We start from the raw sequence: 22,877 nt of genomic DNA on the forward strand, positions 1-22,877 counted from the left end.
TGTTCACTGGAAGGACTGATGCTGAAGCTGAAACTCCAATACTTTGGCCACTTGATGTGAAGAACCGACTCATTTGAAAAGACCCTGATGCTGGTGAAGATTGAAGGCAGGAGGAGAAGGGGACAACAGAGGATGAGATGGTTGGATGGCATCACAGACTTGATGGACATGAGTTTGAGTAGGTTCCTGGAGTTGGTGATGGACAGGGAAGCCTGTCGTGCTGCAGTCTATGGGGTTGCAAAGAGTTGGACATGACTGACTGACTGAACTGAACAACCACAAAAAAGCAGAAATTGAAGAAAATACAAGAAACTGATCCAATTGAAGACTTAGTCAAAGCCTGACATTTTATAGATAGGATGTTAAAATAGGAACAAAAGACCATTAAATATAAATGTGTACCCACACACCCACATATATATATATATATATATATATATATATATATATATATATATATATTTGGCTGCACCAGGTCTTAGTTGTAGCACATGGGATCTTTAGTTATAACATGTGGGATCTAGTTCCCCGACCAATGATTGAACCCAGGTCCCTGCATTGGGAGCATGGAGTTTCAGCCACAGGACCACCAGGAAAGTCTCCATAGACCATTCAGACCGCAATCTTTCCATTATTTTTCAGTGTCTATTCTTCAAAGCTATCCCCACCATTTTCTATGAATTTGCTATAATGAAAACAACCTTACCCTATCCAAGTGACATTCAGTTCAGTTCAGTTCAGTCGCTCAGTCGTGTCCGACTCTTTGCAACCCCATGAATCGCAGCACGCCAGGCCTCCCTGTCCATCACCATCTCCCAGAGTTCACTCAAACTCACGTCCATCGAGTCGGTGATGCCATCCAGCCATCTCATCCTCTGTCGTCCCCTTCTCCTCCTGCCACCAATCCCTCCCAGCATCAGAGTCTTTTCCAATGAGTCAACTCTTCGCATGAGGTGGCCAAAATACTGGAGTTTCAGCTTTAGCATCATCCCTTCCAAAGAAATCCCAGGGCTGATCTCCTTCAGAATGGACTGGTTGGACCTCCTTGCAGTCCAAGGGACTCTCAAGAGTCTTCTCCAACACCACAGTTCAAAAGCATCAGTTCTTCGGCGCTCAGCTTTCTTCACAGTCCAACTCTCACATCCATACACGACGACTGGAAAAACCATAGCCTTGACTAGACAGACCTTTGTTGGCAAAGTAATGTCTCTGCTTTTGAGTATGCTATCTAGGTTGGTCATAACTTTTCTTCCAAGGAGTAAGTGTCTTTTAATTTCATGGCTGCAGTAATTTTGGAGCCCAAAAAAAGAAAGTCTGACACTGTTTCCACTGTTTCCCCATCTATTTCCCATGAAGTGAAGGGACCAGATGCCATGATCTTCAGACACATTCAAATCTCTCACATTCAAAATTCAAAACAAAATAATCTCTCTTCTAGTCTTACAAAAACAAAATACCTATCTTTCTGTTTAAAGCCATAGCCATCTTCCCATTCTCTTTACCAACAAACTTCCTAGTAGACTGGTTTACATTCAGATTCCACTACTTCTCAATTTATAAGAATCTGCCTCTGCCTGATCACAATGGCAACAAAAGAAGCTTTTGTAAAAGCAAAAGAAAAAAAAACAAAAAACCCGCAAAAACAAAAAACCCAGCATATCACATTGCCAGTTGTAACCTTCTCTCCTTATTCCTCATGGTATTTTAATGCTTTGTACTGGACTGATAACTGTGATGATTTCCTCCTAAAATGTATCTTCCAGGTTTCAATATCTATTTCTATTATCTATTCATTTTTCCTTTTCCTCTAGGTTTTGATTACCTCTTGTTTTAACTTATTCATTTTTTTCTACTTTTACTGAGGGAGTCTGGTTACCTAGAATTTGTTCTTAACCTTTCTCTTCCTGCTCTGTATCTTTTCCTTCATTCTTATGGCTTCAAACAGCTTCTATATATTCCTAAATATAGTTCTTGTTACACCCTGTTAGTTCCAGAAAACTATTTCTAGTTATATATTTCCAATTAGATATTCTGCAATATCTTAAATGTGGTGGTGCTAGTGTTAAAGAACTTGCCTGCCAATGCAGGAGACTTAAATTTAAATGGGTTTGAAGATCCCCTGGAGTGTTGAGGATACGGCAACCCGCTCCTGTATTCTTGCCTGGAGAATTCCATGGACAGAGGAGCCTGGTGGGCTACAGTCTATAGGGTCACAAACAGTCAGACACAACTGAGGAGACTTAGCACACAAACATGTCTGAAATGAAAAATCCCTTTTATTTTCAAGCCAGCTATTGGAAGACACTGATTCTAATAAAGCTTAGTAATTCTGCCACAGAAATATCTAATTTAGCCACAGCCTTTTTGTACTTACTGCCTTAGTTTTGGTCATCATAGTTTCTTTCCTAGACTACAGCACTCAGCTTCTTTACTTGGTCCCAACTATATCAGAGCATCCTCATCTTAGTTCATCCCCTATATAGCAAGCAGCAATCTCTTCCTAATGTAAAATCTGATTTTGTCATGCTCTTGTTTGAATCTGCTCATTGTGTGCAAAATAAAAGATCCAAATGTAGCGATGGTATTTAAGATAATATATGACTTAGAACAACTACCTCTTCAGTTACTCTCCTGAAGACCTTAAAAATATTTTTTTCTAAAAAGAATGGATATAAATATTTCATATTTTGGATCTTATTTATTCTTCTTCCTGGGATACCCCCCAGTGTTGCCTCTGATATTTTCTCCCTTATCTCCACTCCTCCAGTCAAGAGCTATAACTCAAGTTAAATACAAAATGGAATATCTAACACAGAACAGTAGGGAGCTTTTACTAGAAGCAATAAAGGAGGACCATCATGTTCCTCCTAATCTGTGCTTCAGTAAAACATCTTAGAAATTTCTTCTGCTTTGGAGAAACTTCTGCCCTTGGAAGGTCAAATGGAAACCAGGGAGCAGTCTAGACAGAAGGAGACCTGGATATGGTATGTTCACATCTGCTTCTAGTCTAGGCCTGAATACATTTATCAAGGTTCAGGCACCCCATTAGTTGGGCTCACCACTGTCAGAGAAGCATCCCCCTGTGTCATACATCCCCAGGAGAACCATGATGAGAAAGGCGATACCTTCACTTCTGACAAGACTAACAGATGAGACAATGATAAAGTCAAATGAATCTAACTATAAAAATTTCTAGTTTTGGAAGATGTTTTTGGTAAATGGGAACTACCACTAGGCAAGTATTTCTAGCTCAAGTTTCTTTAACTGTAAACTGTTTTTAATGTTTATAACTATTTATCTACCTCTAGAGTCTCTAACAATCTTTTCCCCATTCTAATCTACCTTTCTAACCCACAGAGACATCATGGAAATTAGAGCAACATTTCACAAGTCTGCTCAGAGCTTGCTATGTCTGACTCTACGACCCCGTGGACTGTAGCCAACCAGGCTCCTCCATCCATGGGATTCTCCAGGCAAGAATACTGGGGTGGGTTGTCATTTCCTTCTCCATGGGATCTTCCCAAACCAGGGATTGTACCCGGTCTCCCGCACTGGAGGCAGACACTTTAACCTCTGAGCCACCAGGAAAGCCCATGAACTACAGCAGTGACAGGTTTTTATGTATGGCCCATATGCCAGTGTATATACTCTATATGAAAGTAAGTTGTGTGTGAACTGTACATACAATTTTCTTTCATTCAAATGTAATGAATACATTTGGGTATAAAGGAATATGCTTCAGGGATTATTTCTACCCTAGAATTTACTAGTTATGATTTTCAGTATTTCAGATACATAATATTTAGGATGACCTTGGCATTTTCATTTAGAAGTCAACTGTTCAATCACAGCTATTTACTCATTAATTTCTTACCTAAAAGAGGCAGAATTTGTAAAGGTGAAATGTTTTCCACACTCTGTGAATGTTTTGGTTCTTGATGATTAAACACTAATTGGTGGTGGTTTGGTGGTGTTCCATTTGAACATGCAGTCTGATGAACCAGGCTAGTTACCCCAGAGGTTGTATCTTGCACAGAAGACTTTACCTGTTAAGACAGAGTTAAACAAATCTTTCAGAGCTTTAATCACAGAAGAAGTATAAGAACAACAACAAAAAAATACAAGAGAATAGAATATAACTTAACACTGTCTTTGAATATGTTATTAAAGTCACATAAATTTATAAGGCATAATTATTGCTATCTTACAAATGAGAAAAGGTTTAGAAAGATTAAACAACTTGGCCATTATATAGCTTTTAAGTAGAGTCAGTCATTAAAGTCCATGGTCTTAAGTTACTAGCATACACAGACTTAACACATATGTTATTAAACAGTGCTGCCTATTTTCAAAAGCTTTCCTGTGACTTATTGAAAATAAAAACTGAGCTTTTATACCAAATCTTGGATGGAGGAGCCTGGTAGGCTGTAGTCCATGGGGTCGCTGAGAGTCTGACACGACTGAGCGACTTCACTTTCACTTTTCACTTTCATGCATTGGAGAAGGAAATGGCAACCCACTCCAGTGTTCTTGCCTGGAGAATCCCAGGGACAAGGGAGTCTGGTGGGCTGCCGTCTATGGGGGTCACAGAGAGTCGGACACGACTGAAGTGACTTAGCAGCAGCAGAGACTAATCCACTTTCTTTACCTCCTTTTCCTTAGTGAATTAGTGATATAAATGGAGGGTGTGTTTATTAAAAAAAAAAAAAAATCACATGGTGGTTGATGCACAGATTATCAACAAATTCTGATTGAGTATTCTGTTAACTACTTATTGGGATTCCCTTGTGGCTCAGCTGGTAAAGAATCTGCCTGCAATGCAGGAGACCTGGGTCCAATCCCTGGGTTGGGAAAATCCCCTGGAGAAGGGAAAGGCTACCACTCCAGTATTCTGGCCTGCAGAATTCCATGGACTATATAGTCGCAAACAGTTGCACAGGACTGAGCTACTTTCACTTCACTAACTACTTATTAAGAAAAACTGTATTATAATAAATATTTATTTAATACTTGGGTGAGCCTTTTATATAGTTAATTCTCACAATAATCCTATGAAAAGAGAGAAAGTGAAAGTAAAACCAGGGTCTCCTGCATTGCAAACGGATTCTTTACCAGCTGAGCTACCAGGAACGCCTATAATCCTATGTTAGTTGCTGTCATGTCCGACTCTGCAACCCCATGGACCGCAGCCCACCTGGTTCCTCTGTCCACAGAATTCTCCAGGCAAGAAAAATGAAGTGGGTTGCCACTTCCTTCTCCAATAATCATATGAGTTTGGTATAGTTATTATCCCCACTTATAGTTCACAGAGGGCTTGCCTGGTGGCTCAGATGGTAAAGAATCTGCCTGCAATGCAGGAGATCTGAGTTTGATTCCTGGGTTGGGAAGATCTGCTGGAAAAGGGAAGGGCTACTCACTCCAGTATTATTGCCTGGAGAATTCCATGGACAGAGGAGCCTAGAGGACTACAGTCCATGGAGTCACAAAGAGTCAGACACGACTGAATGACTTTCATTTTCACAGTTGACAACAGGACTTAGATGTAACTTAAATGTTCATATTTATTCAGTGGCAAGATAAGTTACAGTGCCCAAGCCCAGGTACCTTATCTGCTAAACTACAGACCCCTCCATTGAATAAAAGGGTTAGGATTATCATTAGTTGATAAGGCATAAATGAAGTGTATGAATACTTATGCTAGCTTGAATAAAATTAAGGCCATAGGAATGTTTATCTCAACAATAATAGAGACCCAAGCCCAAAGTTTTAAAGTCAAATGCTGAGATTTAAATCAGCAAAACATTACTTTATGAAACACATAAGTATGTACATTTATTCATTATTCTATAAATATACTTTCTTTTTATGTCTTGAATAAGCATTAAATTCTTCAGTGAGTGACACTGAGAAAAACTTGGTCACAAACAGATCATAAAGATAGCATTCTATGTGCTATATTGAGAATTATTCCAAAGTTTGTTTATAACTTGACATAATTTTGTTTCCACTAATACCTATGGCAAGATAGATCATCTGGATCTTCTTCCCACTCAAAAACCTTTGAGAGTTAATGCTTACCTAGCAAATTAAATATTAACACTTTATCTAGGTGTACAAACCCACCCCCCATTACATCTCCAAAGACAACTAATCCCATACAAACACCATCTGCTACCATATTTCTCTGAACACACCTCCTATGCTTTTTGACTCACTTCATGCTACTACCTCTGTTTAAAAAAAAGTCTCTAATCAGTATGTCAATATACTAACCATTTCTTCCCTTTCTCTGTAATTTAAAACCTATTTTAAGCATTTCCTCTTCATGTAGTATATGTGTGTGTATATAGATATATATTCCTCCTTCATTTTCTCAATAAATTATGAATATAGATGATTACAGCACTAGCCATACAATCTCTTTAACTGTGTGATTATCTGTCTTATTAAGAGCTCCATCAAGATAGTATTATATTGTGTTCCCCTTGGAGTTAGATATTATTACATAAGCTTATGATCTAATAAAAGGGGTGTTTGTGCTAGTTGCTCAGTTGGGTCCAACTCTTTTCAACCCCATCGATGGTAGCCTACCAGGCTCCTCTTTCTATGGAATGCTCCAGGCAATAATACTGGAGTGGGTAGCCATTCCTCTCTCCAGAGGATCTTTCTAATCCAGGGATTGAACCCCAGTCTCCTGCATTGCAGGTGGATTCTTTACTGTCTGAGTTACCAGGAGCCCCTAATAAAAGGTGTTAGTTGCTCAGTCGTATCTGACTCTTTGAGACCCCTATGGACTGTAGCCTACCATGTGCCTCTGTCTGTGGGATTCTCCAGGCAGGAATACTGGAGTGGATTGCCATTCTCTTCTCCAGGGGAATAATAAAAGGTATATACCTATAATTCTGTATTTGAAATGGGTACAAAGGATTAAAAGTTTTATGAGGATGACAACTAGAATTAGTAGTAAAAGATAAAATTACTTTTACCCTTTTCAAAGCATATCAACTACTAATCAAACATAAATGTGCTAAAATCAACAAATGGTAATTATAAGTTTTAGAAACTCTGACCACCACTGCCCTACTTGGGAATTTTTGGGGAGAAATTCCACCTTACTGTGCACACCTTACTGCATGCATACGGGGACACCAAGACTCTCCTTCTGTATTTAGAGCCTTAAGACTTAGCCAAAACTATAATTTGTTCTACTTACAGTTTGATGTAATATTAAAAAAAAATACATCTATTAGAAAAATGCAGCCAAATCATTTCACTATTCAATCTTTTTTATGAAGAAATCTATGAACATCTAAGTGAAAAAATGAGTGACAACACAAAAAAATAAGAAAAAATATTTTTTAAAAATGAGTGACAACTCTTCATTTAAATAAAATCAAACAATTATAACCATTTAGTTATAACCCATATAATCTTAAAATTCTAAGGTAAAATGAAGAATTAACTTACCTGTAATCTCTCTTTAGGAGAATCATTCTGTTTTACTCCAGTAAATTTAGGAAACATTTCTGCAAATGTATATAAAAATACTTTAATATTTGCTAACTTAAAAATCATCTAAATTGTAGGTCTTGCATATTAAAGTGATTTTAAGAAAACGGTCAACTTCTTAAATCAAGAAATTCTTACACTTACCAGGTTTCCGCCCTCTTGGAATCAGTCAAAATTTCTAAAGAGATACTTGCTTTGAAAAGGGATATTTTCTTTTCTACCTAATGGAATAAATATCTCCTCACAAATTTCAACTTGGATTATTAGGCAAAAAGAATGATGTGTTACTTTAGAGTAAACCCCTTGAATAAGTGATAGTTTAAAAAGAAACAAGTTACAGCAGAGATAAGGGTTTAAACAAGCAGTACCATTTATACTAAAACCATCTTTTACCAAATAGCCATTAAGAGGCTTAATTAAAATAATTAAGAATTTACTGTAAGAGAAAGGAATGTATCTGAGAGAATACAGTCTTATTAAAAGTGAAGCTATTTGATTAGGCATGATAAAGTCTGCTCTGCTTGCTAAGCATTATAATAAAGATCCCATCTAATTAATACTCTATTTACTTCTGCGCTATCTGACAGCCTCAACTACATAGCAACAAATGGCTTTTATAGTACTTCCTTTACCTTTAGAAATACCTTTACAGGGGACACTGGCAGTAGAGTAGATATTAAAAGACATCTCTCTGACATGGTGTTCATAAGTTCTTCTTTCTTGATCCTACAATTCATTTTGGTGCTATCCTCCCCAATCACAAGCCTAAGTCAGTGTGGTAAAGCACCAAACTGGTAGTTAATGCCTTGATCCATCTCTCCAAGCCAGCTTTCATGAGCCACCTGAGCATCATTTGCTTCAGGCTTCAGAGCACCAAGGCTGGTCAACACCAAATCTTATTCAAACTTAACATTCTAATTTTAATAGTTACCTTCTGCTTCCTGAAATGCCATCAGTTTCCACTGGATGTGTTACTGTTCTTTCCTAAAATGTTTGATGCTGGACATTGTTAAAATTGCTAAATGCCACTCAAGGACATGCTTTAATTTAAAAAATTTAAGTATTTAAAATGACATGAACCATCTTAATGTCACTCCACTAAATATTATTTTAAGTGTTAGGGGTTAGGTGGAAAGGGAAGGCAAGAAGACAGACTGCAAAGACTGAGGGTATAGATTCAGGTAGCTTTCACATTTAGGAGAGAAATTATGATTTCAGCTTTGAACAAAAAAACAAAAACAAAAAACAGACTTCATTAATATGATCATATATGTACATCCATATATCTATCTTAATTATCCAAATATGCACCTAAACAAATTATTCAATGATATAAACTCTTAACTATAATAAAAATACAACATACCACATTAGTGTTGTGATGAAAAATTTAAGGGCATTATCTTAGTTTTCTGATATAAAACTAAAGCTCACAACTATTACAAAAACTATCACCTCAAAATCTAAAAACATGAGCAAAAGGCATCAAAGAATTTTAATTAAAAACAAACCCAACACCAAGTACAGGATGCCTCAAACAAGTCTTACAGACTATAGATATATGAATAATGATAGCCTAAAACTCAGTGTTTTGCTTCTCCTTCTATTCTTACATAGTTGACTTTCCAGAAACAAAATAAAAGTGCATATTTCTGTTTGTTTATAAGTTCCTGGCCTTTGGAATTAAAAGGCAAATATATATATTTTCACTGTCAAGCTTAAGACCACATTTCAATAAATGAAGAAGCCCTCCCAGGTCTTAATAAAACTGAGCACTACAGTGACAACATATACACTTGTCAACCAACTTTTCCAGGGAACTGTGATAACATACCTACCTTATGAGGATCCAATTGGATAAAATATGTTAACTACTGAACAAATGAATATTTTGCACAGTATATAATGTGTGCTATTTTCATATTTCCCTAAAAACTTCAACATAAAACTCTGATTGAAAGTTTTCACTTCCAACTAAACAAATTTTAATCACAGAATCAAAAAGAAGAGAGATCTAGGGTTAACTATTTGATTGAAGGATTTGTTAATAATATCCATCATCTATCAAAGCACTGAGATCAATGCTCCAGAGATACCAAATATTATCAGCAAGCCAATACTGACTTAAAAACTTGATAAACTGAATATGAATATAATACCATACATAATGTAAAACCAGAATGTAATATCATTATAGCAGAAAAAAATTACTGAAGATTTTTAAATTAGAAAAACAAATCACACTTCTGTTATAAAGGACTGGGTACATAAAAGTGATTGGAGGTCATTTCCTTATTTTATTGGAAAGAAAGCATATCCAGAGATGTTAAATAATCTGCCCAAGTTTATCATATAATATTCTATGAATAAAAATCAAGCACTGTGAACAAAAAAATTTTGCCCCCTTTAAAGAATGTTTTGAGCATTTTCATCTAAGTGTGTGGTACTTATTTTAATATAGAACAAACTGATTATAAGCTGTCTCTTCCTTTTACCAAAGTCATTTTAACTAGAGTTACAAAGTGGAAACAAACAAAAACGCCTAGATTGATGGTTCTCAAACATGGCAGCACATTAGTCACATGGATCTTTTGACACTGTATTTATCTGGTCCCACTCTCCAATTCATATCTGGACACTATTTTTAAAGTTTTACAGGTGATTTCTAATGCACTGCTGCCAAGGTTGAAAAACATTATTCTAGACAGCCTGTTTATTCAGTAAGACCCAGTTTTTAAAAGGCACATGACAATTTATCCTATTTCTGAGACTCCTGGCTCAAGTACAGGCCTCAATATGTACAAGTTTTTAAGCAAGCCTGGGTCCCTGAATTTATCCTTCTGGGGCTTTAAAAACACCTTAATTGATAGGAAATTAATGAAAGTTTAAAATACTTAAATGATGAATACTAATCATTTCTCTTAAACTTTCTAGCTTGAATGGTGAAAAATTACTCCAAACTGTCATTTCATGGCTTCCCTGATAGCTCAGTTGGTAATGAATCTGCCTGCAATGCAGGTGATCCTGGTTCGATTTCTGGGTCAGGAAGATCCACTGGAGAAGGGATAGGCTACCCACTTCAATATTCCCTTGTGGCTCAGCTGGTAAAGAATCCATTATTTCATACTTCCTGTATTTACTAAACCATCCTCCCCCTTAAAAGGTAAACTAAAATCTAAACTTTAACCAAGGTTTTCCTTTCTTCCTTGCATGAAAAAAATAAAAACAAACTGCATCATTGTCACTTCTACAGAAGACCTGGCTTATATAGCTAAAATGAGAAATGATTCTTTTATTCCTACTTTTAAGTCAGTGTAACTAAGAAAGTTAAAAAAAAAAAAGGAACAATTGTTACTTAAGGAATTTCATAAATTTCACTTTCAGAACATTACGCTGAAGCCAATAAAAGCAAAAAATCCAAAATATGAAGTGATAAATTCATTTTGTCTTAATCAGGTAAAGAACTGTTGCCATAACCATTCAATTTCTTTGTATATAACTGTTTTAACAATTGAAATGATAATCACTCCTGAAAAATATTATATTCCACACTAGTCAGGTATTTGAGCTAAAATCTGGACAGTTCCTAAAGGTATTTCCTACAAAGTTAGAATCAAAAAAGCAGTATTATCTATGAGCTGCTCCATTTGATGGTTTCTCAGTATTATTAAATCTGTTAATACTCCTCCTTATTACATAACTCAAGATAGCCAACCTTTGTTGAATACTAAAAAAACTCAATTGCTTGTGTGTACATTCTAGTACAGCCTAGTTAACATAGGATATATGCATCTGGAATTCATTTATACTGTCAAGCCTATTTGTATCTTTTGATCTGCCATTTGATGATATTTTGAGTTATGAAAAATAGGTTTTATATTTATGCCAATGTTTAATCACTGGCATAAATATAAATGGGATAGGATTTATTATTTTTTTTGTCCATGCCTCATGGCTGTGGCATCTTGTTCCCTGATCAGGGATAGAACCCAGGCCCTTGGCAGTGAAAAGTGCAGAGGCCTAACCACTGAACTGCCAGGGAATTCCCCATCATTGTTCTTGACTTATCAGCACATGATAATTTGCATATGCCAATGTAACTGAAGAAGATAATTTAAATGGCAATATCAAGTTACACTGAAATTTTCAATTAAGTACTGCTTCCAGCCAATAGATTTCTTATGTTTTTCAAAGATATGGAATTTCATGACAGCTCTATCTTAGAACTGATTTAATATCTGGTTTGAAATAATAATTAAAGAATTATTAAATCTTTCCTTGTAACTTACTCCTCTTCCATTTAATTAATCCAATTTCTTTAGCCCAAGCAGAATTAGTCCATTTTTTCAAACATGCATAAAATAAGACTTAAGATTACATAGAACATAACGGAGAAGGCAATGGCACCCCACTCCAGTGTTCTTGCCTGGAGAATCCCAGGGATGGGGGAGCCTGGTGGGCTGCCATCTATGGGGTCGCACAGAGTCGGACACGACTGAAGTGACTTAGCAGCAGCAGCAGAACATAACAATTTAATGTGGAATAACCAGCTCTACCACTATCTATAACCTACAAATGTTTTTCAGATGTCACCCTTAAAACATTTTAATATACCTAGAAGAGAATAATACAGCAGTAAAGAAAGCAACTCATAATACAAGAAAGCTATAAGGAGAACTTTAAGTCAATACTGTTAAGGAATTTAGAAATTAGAGATCTAATTTAGAGATCTATTAATTTAGAAATCTGTCCTTGATAACAGAAATTGATTGTGACTTGGTTAAGAAAACTGCATATGGTCTCAAGTTGCTATAAAAATCCAGGAAGACAAGTATTAAAAAATAGATTAAGAAAAATTACTGGAGATCAATATTCTTCTATCAGAGAAGAATTTATCCCATCCAAGTACTAACCAGGCCTGAACCTGGTTAGCTTCTGAGATCAGATGAGATCAGGCGCATTCAGGGTGGTATGGCTGTAGACCAGAGAAGAATTTCTCAGAGAAGCTTTCAGAAAAGATGCCACTACTAAAATTTTGAAGAAATGAAATTATCTTCTATGTCCTATTTTGAATAATCCAAACTCTTATTTAACCCTAGTTCTGATAATTGAGATATTCCTTTTTAAAGTTTCAGCTCTTGACAAATCATAATAAATTTTAAAGTTACAAAGTCTTACTTATATTTTCAGTTAACTTTTACTAACATATCTAATTTTCACAAATTATTATTTTCTCCGGATCTCCATTTCCCCTCACCCTGAAACTTAAGACTTGGGATTTGTCCATCTGTTTCTTGATAACATCATGTGCAGAATTTAAGAATGATAGATACTTTGCTTATTTTTACAATAGGTATAGCTAAAGATATAGCCTGAATTAATTATTTTTCACAATTTGCAGTGCTTTTACTTAGTTTTTGTTGTTCTCAGGAAAGTTAAAGAAAATGTTGGTAACTTATACACTAGAAATCAAGAGCCTTACAGTATTTTTAAGGGTACAACTGAAGTTAATAGGAGAAAAGGTCCTATTGCTTCATTTACTATTTCATTAAGCAAAGTTAATTACTGCATAAGTTAAGCATTGCATTTGCAACTTATATATATTGTTTTTCCAATGAAGTACATAGTTGGTTTATAAAACAATGAAAATTTCAAACATAAACAAAAACTCTTATTATCCTATCATTTTAGAAGACAAACTGACCTTAGTGTTATAAATCTATACACTCTTCATACAGTAGACGGAAATGTAAAAATTTGCTTCTTTGATTTTAACAGGTGTTTTTAAAAACACTTCGTTATTTGAAAAAGATGACATCAAACAAGAATGTCAGTCATAAAATAAAAACTCAATAGTGCTTTAAAATTAGAATTCTGAGGCTGAGTTATTCTGTTTGAAAGTTAGGAAAACACATACTACACTATTTTAAGAACACAGTAGATGACATTCTTTCCTTCAAGCAACATATTGTAAGATTCTATTAGAAACTGATAATTCAAACTAAAGTACTTCACTGAAGCACTCTGAAGTACTTTTCTGCTAATACTCACGGTCTTTATTGATCAGTAGTCAATATAAAATTAGATAATTTAATAAGAGTTTTATCCTATAAATAAAAGACAAAGTGCTCTAACTTCTTAGGCAATAAATGCTTTATTAGATGAAATTACAAATGCTAGTCACAATTTAAAATACTTTAAAGAGTTTTTCAGCATGTTTTGCTTAAAAGTCAACTACAAGGAAATAATGTATACGGAGTCCTAAATTATTAAAAAATTTTCTAGGATGACAAATTTCAATAAAAGTAAAAATTCTGTTTATTCTAACAGAAATGTTTACCACTATATACTTTATAAATCTAAAACAACATGAGGCCATCAGCACCACAAACTAAAAAGAACCAGAAGTGAAACAATATACTGCAAGGCAGCAGACTCTTAATACCAGACCAAAATAAGAAGGATATTCTTACAAATGGTAAGAATTCCTGATGTGACAACATTTTGTGTGGGATGTTTTAAAAAGAATTGAATCTCATGACAAACAAGAAATGTCTTATTTAAAATAAAGCAAAATTTGAGGCCTAAAAGTGTCCTATATTTGAATGTGCCTTTTGGTGAACAATGATGGAATGCCTCTGCCAAGACCATATCCTGAGGGCAGCAATTACCTGTCAACTACATAAATGTCAATGAAAGAGTACAAACAAAACATGAATGAATAAGTTAAGCTTGATATAGTTGATGATAAACTCTATGAGGTAATATCATACTTTAGCATAACTGAGAATCTGAATTTAAGGTATATTTTTCTACAAATGGAAGATAACCTACAGTGAAGAAAACACTGAAGTGAAAAAAAATCTGCTTTACACCATTTGTAGGATGACTGGTTTCTTAATTCAAAATGATTATCCAATTCAGAATATATTGTCACAACACTGCACACTCCAACATTAGAGTGATTTGATATATCAAAGTAAAAGATGTCCTCAAATAATATTTTATTAAAAGATCAGCATTTTATTCTTTGATATTTTTGGTATTATGATATGAATTATATATTGATATTATCCCACCTTTAGTAAATTATTTTCAACAGTACAAGCTTATTTTCAATATTACAAGCCTGTAGGTCACATATGTATAATAAGAAGTTTCACTTTACACAGTATCTCTTTTAAGAAAAAGTTGTAAGACTGTCAACATGCAATTAAATAAGTGTGGCATCCCACTGTAGATTCTGGGTAAGTAACAAACATTTTTTCACACTGTACATCTCAATAATTCATGAGAAATATTTTCCCACAAGCAGAAGTAAGCTAACCTGATTCGGAATCACTGCTGTCTGAAGAACTTGAATCACTGCTACTACTTTCAGACTCTGATGAACTACTGCTGCTGCTACTGCTGCTACTTTCACTCAGTCGGGAACCACTTCCAATGGCCTTGGTTGATTGAGTTTTCTCAGCTACAAAATAAGAAAAGACATTAAAAATGGCAGATATTAAACTGTCACAGGAACATTTTAAAAACTGCTACAGGACTTTCCTGGTGGTCCAATGCTTAAGAATTCACCTGCCAATGCAGGAGACACAGGTTTGATCCCTGGTTCCAGAAAATTCCACATGCTGTGGGGCAACTAAGTCTGTGTACCACAACTGTGTATTGAGCCTGAGCTCTAGAGCCAATGAGCTACAACTACTGAAGCCTGAGTGCCTAGAGCCTGTCCTTCACAACAGTATAAGCCACCGCAACGAGAACCCCATGCACCGCAACTAGAAGAGTAGCTCCAGCTTGCTGCAACTAGAGAAAGCCCATGCACCGCAACTAAGACCCAGCACAGCCAAAAATAAATAAGTAAATTAAAAAAAAAAGATACCTACGTTTTGTTTGACGTTTTCTAGAATTTAACTTATTATTGACATCCAGTAACCGCTTTTCCAACTCTAGTTTTTTCTCTGAATGAAGTTCTTCTCTTGACTTCATTGTTCTCTTACCTATGTGATTTAGAAGGAAAAAAAAAAAGTGAGTACAACCAAAAGAGTGAGTACAACACAAATATTAGACTGCTTTCTAATACATACCATTAGGTTTTAGTGATCTTTTTCTTAGACATCCAGCAACGTATTTTTGCAGTTCTCTCAGTGTTGATGATTTCAGTGTTTCAAAGTCTATCTCTATTTCATCAGGGTTGGAATTTCTCAATGAAGGCTCTCTGGATTGTATTATATGAACGACTCGCCCAAGTTTATCTCCAGGGAGTTTGTTTATATCCAAACTCAACTGTCTTTTCTCATCATAGTTCATAGGTTTTGCATTATCTTCATCTTCAGATTTCATAGTGAAGACCTGTGGTTTCTTCTTCTTTGGCAGACTGTAACAAAAGTTAAATTTAATCAAATGTATTTCAGATAATGTTATCTTAATAAGGCATCATTAAAGATACTTACTTGCGTTTGGATTTTTCCTTTAGTTTCATTTGCTTAAACTTTTTCCTTGGATTTTCATCTCTGTTATCAATCTTTTCTTTTTTCTTTTCCCTTTTAGACTTCTCATTCTTTCTCTTTAGCTTACGAAAAGGTACTTGGGACAAAACCTGTAGCTGTTGATGAACAGCTTGAAGCTAATAAAGGAAAAATGCTTTAAACATTAATGATTCTAAATAAAGAGAGCAGAAAAAAATGAAGGCACTCAAAAGTCAACAGTATCCTTTATGAAATTCATTTACTTCAGACTGATATTTCATTTCATAAATTCATCATTTTGAAGGGTGTGTTTCAAAGAATATTATATATTTAACCCATACACTTAAATATTCATCTAAAAACAGACCAAGAATCATTATTTTTCCACGTAGTCTTAAGTCTTAAATCATTGATTTTTCAGGATTGAATTCATAGCAGGTTAACATTTTATCATAAAAGGTAACAAATGTTAAATAAAGATCCCATGCATAAACTATCCAGGTTATGTTATATAAATGTTTCAGTAAGAATCAACTCATTGTGGTTAGTAATATAAATAACAGAATTTTAAGATGTATAGATTTTTGAGTAGAAAAAACTATTCAACATTAAGTATATGCCAATAAGTAAAGTCACAGTTGCTAAGTGATCTAAATATAACAGCTTTTAATCTACTTTTAATCTACAAATAGGATTTTAGATCAGCAAGCAGCAGCAGCTCATAGAAAGAATATAAAAACTTCTATCAGTAAAATGAACTACCTGCTCCTGAAGCTTTGCAAGACGCTGAACTCGTTCATCTTCAGAATCACCAGAAGAGTTATCTTCAGAAGAAGCTTCACTACTGCTTTCTCTACCAAGGGTTTTTGTGGTATCTGTTTTGACGTAACATACAGGCATACTCTCAACAGGTTCATCTGGGATCTTTGCAAAATGCATTTCGAAAACATCCTATAATGGAAAATGACATTGTTAAGGGCCTCTGCATTTCTGATTTAATGCAGCAATAACATCTTTTAAGAAAATGCACATTTCAGTGTCACTTTTTTTCGGCTGCACTGTGTAACTTGCTGTATCCCAGTTCCCCAATCAGGACTGAACTCTAGCCCCTGGCAATGAAAGCGTGGTGGAGTCCTAAACACTGAACTGCCAGGGAATTCCCTCAGTGTCATATGTTGATGAGAACTCTATTGTCTTTGTGGTAATCATTTCACTGTATATGCATATATTGAATCATAATCTTATATACCTTAAACTAATGCAATGTCAATTATATCCCTATAAAACTGGAGGAAAAAAAAGATTTACCAGAAATATAGTTAAGACCTCATGCTTCCCTGACTACCAACTTTTGTGTTTTTCCAGGTAAGATAGATCTTTCAGATTAACTGGGGGACTTCTTTTCAGATCTCCTGCCCTGTGACTGCATCATTCTACTAATCCCCAATGACTCAGCCTCAAAAGTCCTTGAGCCTTCCGTTCAGGCTCATTGAATGGGACATTGACTCCAGTCAACTCTGTCTCAGATATCTACTGTCCTTTCTTCACTAATATTTCCCCAATGTCTTCTATATGTAGGGCAGCTTCATTAAAACATTTACTACTAATGGATACTATACCTCATAAAGTAAACAACCCACCCCCACAATCTTAAAAGTACAAATTATGCTTTACTACTTAGTGGGGGTAGGGGGTGTTATTTTTTATCTCTCGAGTTATGAAACATTTTAAGCTATGTTCAGAGGAAACTCACTTTCAGAACACAAGTAAAAACTCACCTGAAGCATCCTTGCCATTGTAACCACTTCATGGTCTGGAGGGTTGTACTTATAGCAGTTCATGAACATTAATCTAACATCTGCAGCAAATTCATATGCATCTTTATATTCCTGGTTATCCATTTTTGCCTAAATTAAAAAATTACAGAATTTTGAGCACCTATATTAAGTGTTTATATTATAAAATAATTCCAACATACAATAGAATAATAGGTAATACCAAAACCAGATACCCACCATCCAGATTTGACAAAATTAAAACTCTGCTACATGTTTTGTATTTTTAGACTTTGAAAAAGATCCAATGAATTTTGACAAGTAGACGTGAAGGAGGACATTCCAAGTAAAGAAAAGAACAGAAAAAAAAGTCACAAAAGCAGGGGAAAAATGGAGTGTTTCCAGATAATCTAGGATAGACTAGTTTGATTGTAGCAAAACAATGAGTAAATAAACTCCTTAAATCAGCCTTGAACATCTAAATGAAGGGTTTATAATATTAAAATTCTCCTGGGAATGGAAAGACATTAAAAACTGAACAGAAGAGAAATATCAGGATGGGTTACATTTTTAGGTAGCTGCATATAAAGTGGATAGAACAGTGAGGAAGGATGTAGAGTAGCCAGTTAGGCATTACTATAACATGAAAAATGATCAGACAAGAAAATCCTATAAACTGCTGGGCAAAACAAGTGTATATTAACATAAAATCTATGAACAAATACAAAAGGCCAATAAACAAATATAGTATGCCAGACTTTATTTATAATTAAAAAAACACAAAACTAAAATAAGAAGCATAATTTTCTACCACTCAGATCACTGGCAATTTGGAATGATTTCAAAGAACTAAATTAAAGTCACTATCTTCTTATCTCTGGAATTCTTTAATAGCCTCATCGCCCAGTCTTCACATTGTTACTAGAGAAGTCATTATAGGAAACAAATATGAGGACATAATCCTCACGTTTAATGCCAGCTCTAGGCCTCTACGATGAGGGCTTTTCATGTTCAAGTCCTAGTTTCCTTCCAGACTCATTTTCTCCTAATCACTTTTTCATATTACATTCATGTTGGCTTAAATATTGTATTCTGGAATTTTTTTTTTTATTACCTCAGGGTGTTCCAAGTTGCTTCCCCTGCCTGAAATGTCCTGTAACTTACTAAGTCCTCCCTTTAAGACTCAGCTCAGGTTTACCTATTTCAGGTACTGTTTCATGACCTGTCAGTCTGAATTAGTTTAAGTATTAGGGGAAAGTAGAAAAGCGTATTTTGAACTGATTATGGTTAGTTGTTTTTTCAGAACTTAAAAAATGAGCTTCACCTTGAAAGTACTAATTTCCAATCAAGAAGAGTAAAATTAAACACACAATTGGAGAGAGTAAAGAAATTATCTACAAAGGGATGACAAGCAGACTGATAGCAGACTTCCTAGCAACAACAATACATGCCAAAAGATACTGTCCTAGTGCTGGGGGAAAATAACTAGGTCTAGAATGCCATAGTTAGTTAAGGAACCATTCAAGAATAGACAAAGCACAGATACTTTCAGAGAAAAAACTATTAAGTTTACTACCTATAAATGCTCATGGATGAACCACTAAAGCTTGCACTTCAGCAAAAAGAAAAACCAAGACAGGAAAGAGTAATAAGCAAGAAATAAGGGTGAGCACAAAAGTTAGTAACATGTTCACAAAAAATGTTGATGATGAAATAAAACAAAACTGTGTTTATTTAATAAAAGAAGAACCAAACTTCCAGATAATAATAAAGAACAGGGAGTACAATGAGTAGTTATTTAGGAAGAGCACTGAGATAATGCATCATTTTGAAAATGGTATAGTTCTATTCTTTTAGTAGTTTCCCTAAAATAAATATACATAACTAAATTTTTCCAGTAATTTAAAGTTTCCAAATCAGCAATAAAGAAAACTTACCTGGCAGAGGATTGGAAACCACATAAATGCCTTGCCAAAAAATTTTTTTGTATTAAAATTATGCAAATTAAAAATATTTTAAATATATAACAATAAAATATCTACAAAGTGAAAGTTTAGGGTACAGAGTTATATTACATTCTATAACACACACTGTGATAAAATAACCAAGAATGTGCTTGAAGAAAATAAGAGGATACACTTTAAAATGTTCCCATTATTTAAAAAATGTTCCCATCATTTACTTCAGGTGGTATGACTGGTGATTTTTTATCTTTTTTTGAATTTTAAATTTCTTTATGATGACAAGATTACTTTTATAGTCAAGAAAAGAAGTTCCTCTTATTAAGACAACATTTACCTTGATGGTTCCAAGATCCATTGGGGTTTTCACAATATCATAGTAGTTATGGAGTCCCAAAGCATTAACATCAACAGGATTATAAAAGGGCCATGCGTATGACAAATGTTTCTTTCCAAGCATTTCTTTAAGAATCTCACTACAGTGCCTTAATTGTTCGGTTACTTTAGCATTCTTTGCAACTTTATATTGTTGCTGAGAATCCGGCAAAACATTCTTTAGCATATTTTCTTTTATAAGTGGCATTTTCCCTGATTTTTTTTCTGTAAGTGTTGGGGAAGATTCACCACTTGCTTTAACTCCTGAAGTTGTAGGAGTTGTTGTATCTGCTTTCCTCTTCACACCCTTTGTAACCTAAAGTGAAACAATTTGAAAACAAGATTATATTTAAGGTGACGTTCAGAGCAACAGTTTTCAAACTATGATCATTACCCTTATCAGTTAAAAAAATGAAATGATATTTAGCACCAGGTCATCCATGTTTTTAAGAAAAGTTAATTTTCTTTCATAGGTAAAATAAATAGTTCAAATATTTCCTTCCCACATCCCAAAGAATTGTCTGGTCAACTTTGAGACCAACGAAAGGTGGGGAAAAGTCATGGTTATATTAAAAAAAAAAAAAGTTTCTGAATACCTGAAATCAGCTAGGGTACACAATTTAAAAAAGAAAATTGTTAACCCACCAAGTTGTGAACCAATAAAAGTTACACCCCCACACACCAAAAAGTAGCTAGACAACTGATACTAATACTACAGAGATAATAAATCGATTCAGATTCTACCTAATAATCTGGTTTGCACCCCAGGTCTCTGTTCACAAAATGTGTACAGATAAAAAGACTTTTGACTTCTGTATCTCTCTCTCTCTTTAGTCGCTAAGTCATGTCTGACTCTTGTGACCCCATGGACTGTAGCCTGCCAAGCTCCTCTGTCCATGAGATTCTCCAGGCAAGAATACTAGAGTGGGTTGCCATTTCCTTCTCCAGGGGATCTTCCCAACCCAGGGATTGAACCCAGGTCTCCCTGCACTGCAGGCAGATTCTTTACCAAATGAGCTATGAGAGACCAATGAGCTATGCTTAAGACCAATTTTCCTATAAACTTCAAAAAAAGGTATAGATATCACAAAAAAAACTTCACTGAAACATTTTAAAGTGAAAGTAAACTTACCTGGGTGACTGTTTGTGAGACAGTGTTGAGTGGAGCACCTTGTGCCAGGTTTGAAGGAGAAACAGATGTTTCAGGAAATACAGAAGGAATTACTTGCTGTGTAAGCAGTTTTCCCAGTGCTTTGGGGGACTGTTTTCCTTTAATAGAAACTGTCATATTCTGTTGAGTACCTAGTAAAATGTGAACAAGAGTCAGTATCTGAGTAAGACATAAAGCAATTTTTCTCTTAGCATCCTACTTTAATACATTTAGTTCAACTTTTGTGATTTTAGCTTCACGTAGCTGTAAACCTGAGCAAAAATTTCAGATACACTGGAGACAACTACATGGTACTGTGTGAGGTCTTCAGAATGCTCTGCATGTTAGTCCATCACTGGCTGACACAGAACAGATGTGAACATGATTCTCTCATCAGAGGAATATCTGTACATGTTTTTTTGTCCTGTATGTTCCCAGAGAGTGCTAAGACTGGAGACATTTGGATCACACCACCCTGAAGTCTATTACAATCAGTACCCAGGATCCATAGGTTCTGCACATGTGGATTCAACCTCCTTGGATACAATGCCCAGATGCAACCCATGGATATGAAGGACCATGTACTACGCAAGCATCAAGCATCCAAAGATTTTGGTATCCATGGACGGGTCTGGAACCTGTCCCTCATGATTTCGAGGCATGACTATATTTCAAACGCCCATCCTTCCATCAGGGTTAACTCTATTCTAATTGCTCAGGTCAGAAACGGAGTCATCTGTGATTCCACTCTCTCTCAAACCCCATTTCCAATCCATCAGCAAACTATTTTGCTCTATCTTCTTATCCAGAATTCAACTATCACAGGTGGTAATAACCCTGCATTACTGCACTAGCATCCTAAGAGGCCTTCTTTCCTTCTGCTTTTTACATCCTGTATTCTATTCTCAAAAATAACAATCAAATTCAAATAAGATTGAGACACTTCTGCTCAATGCCCAGTGGTTTCTAACTTTTCCTCCAAGTAAAAGCTAAAGTCCTCACAAGGGCTTCTCAGGACCCCATAAGACCTCGCTACCCTTTTCCCCATACGTCTGCTCTCCTTCCAACCTCTTTTTCCTATCATCCTACCCCCTTCACTTATTTCACTCCAGACTACTGGCTGCTGTCCTCAAGTTTGGTAAGCATAAGCAGACTATTTGTCCCACCGGTCAGGAGACAGCCTTATGGTTCACTTCAACGATTCCCTTCAGGCTTTACTCAAATTCTCAAATATCACCTCCCCTTCTCCAGCCAACCTGTATAAAACAACCCCCTTTCTCTATTCCACCAGTCGCTAGTTCACTTTTTTCCATGCTATTATCATATTTGACATACAACATATAAGAATCCCTAACTCTCCAAATCCTATACATCTAGGAGTTAATAGAACACAGATGGAATTTAGGAAAAGTATACCTAATACCAAGCCCTGAAAAATACCTCAATATTTAGAGACTGATAAGGCCAAAAGGACTACAGAATGGAAAGTAAACCCACAGAACTAATATGTACCAAGAAACAAAGGCATTTCAGGAGACAGTGGCCTTCTAAAGCAAATACTGACAAATGAGAATAGAAAAATATTACTTAAATTTAGCAACATAAAGACTACTGATAAGAACCTTTTTAGTGATATAGT

The 22,877-nt window shown here is 35.3% G+C and overlaps 1 protein-coding gene across 1 annotated transcript in view; it reads right to left on the reverse strand.

The window, feature by feature from the left end:
* BRDT (bromodomain testis associated) overlaps positions 1–22,877 on the reverse strand; it is a 40,704-nt gene that overhangs the window by 12,725 nt on the left and 5,102 nt on the right. Inside the window, exons 4-13 of the mRNA XM_005894705.3 lie at positions 21,221–21,390; positions 20,051–20,404; positions 17,756–17,884; positions 16,740–16,928; positions 15,963–16,135; positions 15,597–15,886; positions 15,396–15,509; positions 14,837–14,980; positions 7,468–7,526; positions 3,875–4,046 (exon numbers count right to left, since the gene is read on the reverse strand). Coding sequence (XP_005894767.1) covers positions 3,875–4,046; positions 7,468–7,526; positions 14,837–14,980; positions 15,396–15,509; positions 15,597–15,886; positions 15,963–16,135; positions 16,740–16,928; positions 17,756–17,884; positions 20,051–20,404; positions 21,221–21,390 — 1,794 coding nt within the window. The remainder of the gene's footprint in view (positions 1–3,874; positions 4,047–7,467; positions 7,527–14,836; positions 14,981–15,395; positions 15,510–15,596; positions 15,887–15,962; positions 16,136–16,739; positions 16,929–17,755; positions 17,885–20,050; positions 20,405–21,220; positions 21,391–22,877) is intronic.

Source organism: Bos mutus, chromosome 3, assembly GCF_027580195.1.
Source record: "Bos mutus isolate GX-2022 chromosome 3, NWIPB_WYAK_1.1, whole genome shotgun sequence".
Lineage (NCBI taxonomy): Eukaryota > Metazoa > Chordata > Mammalia > Artiodactyla > Bovidae > Bos > Bos mutus.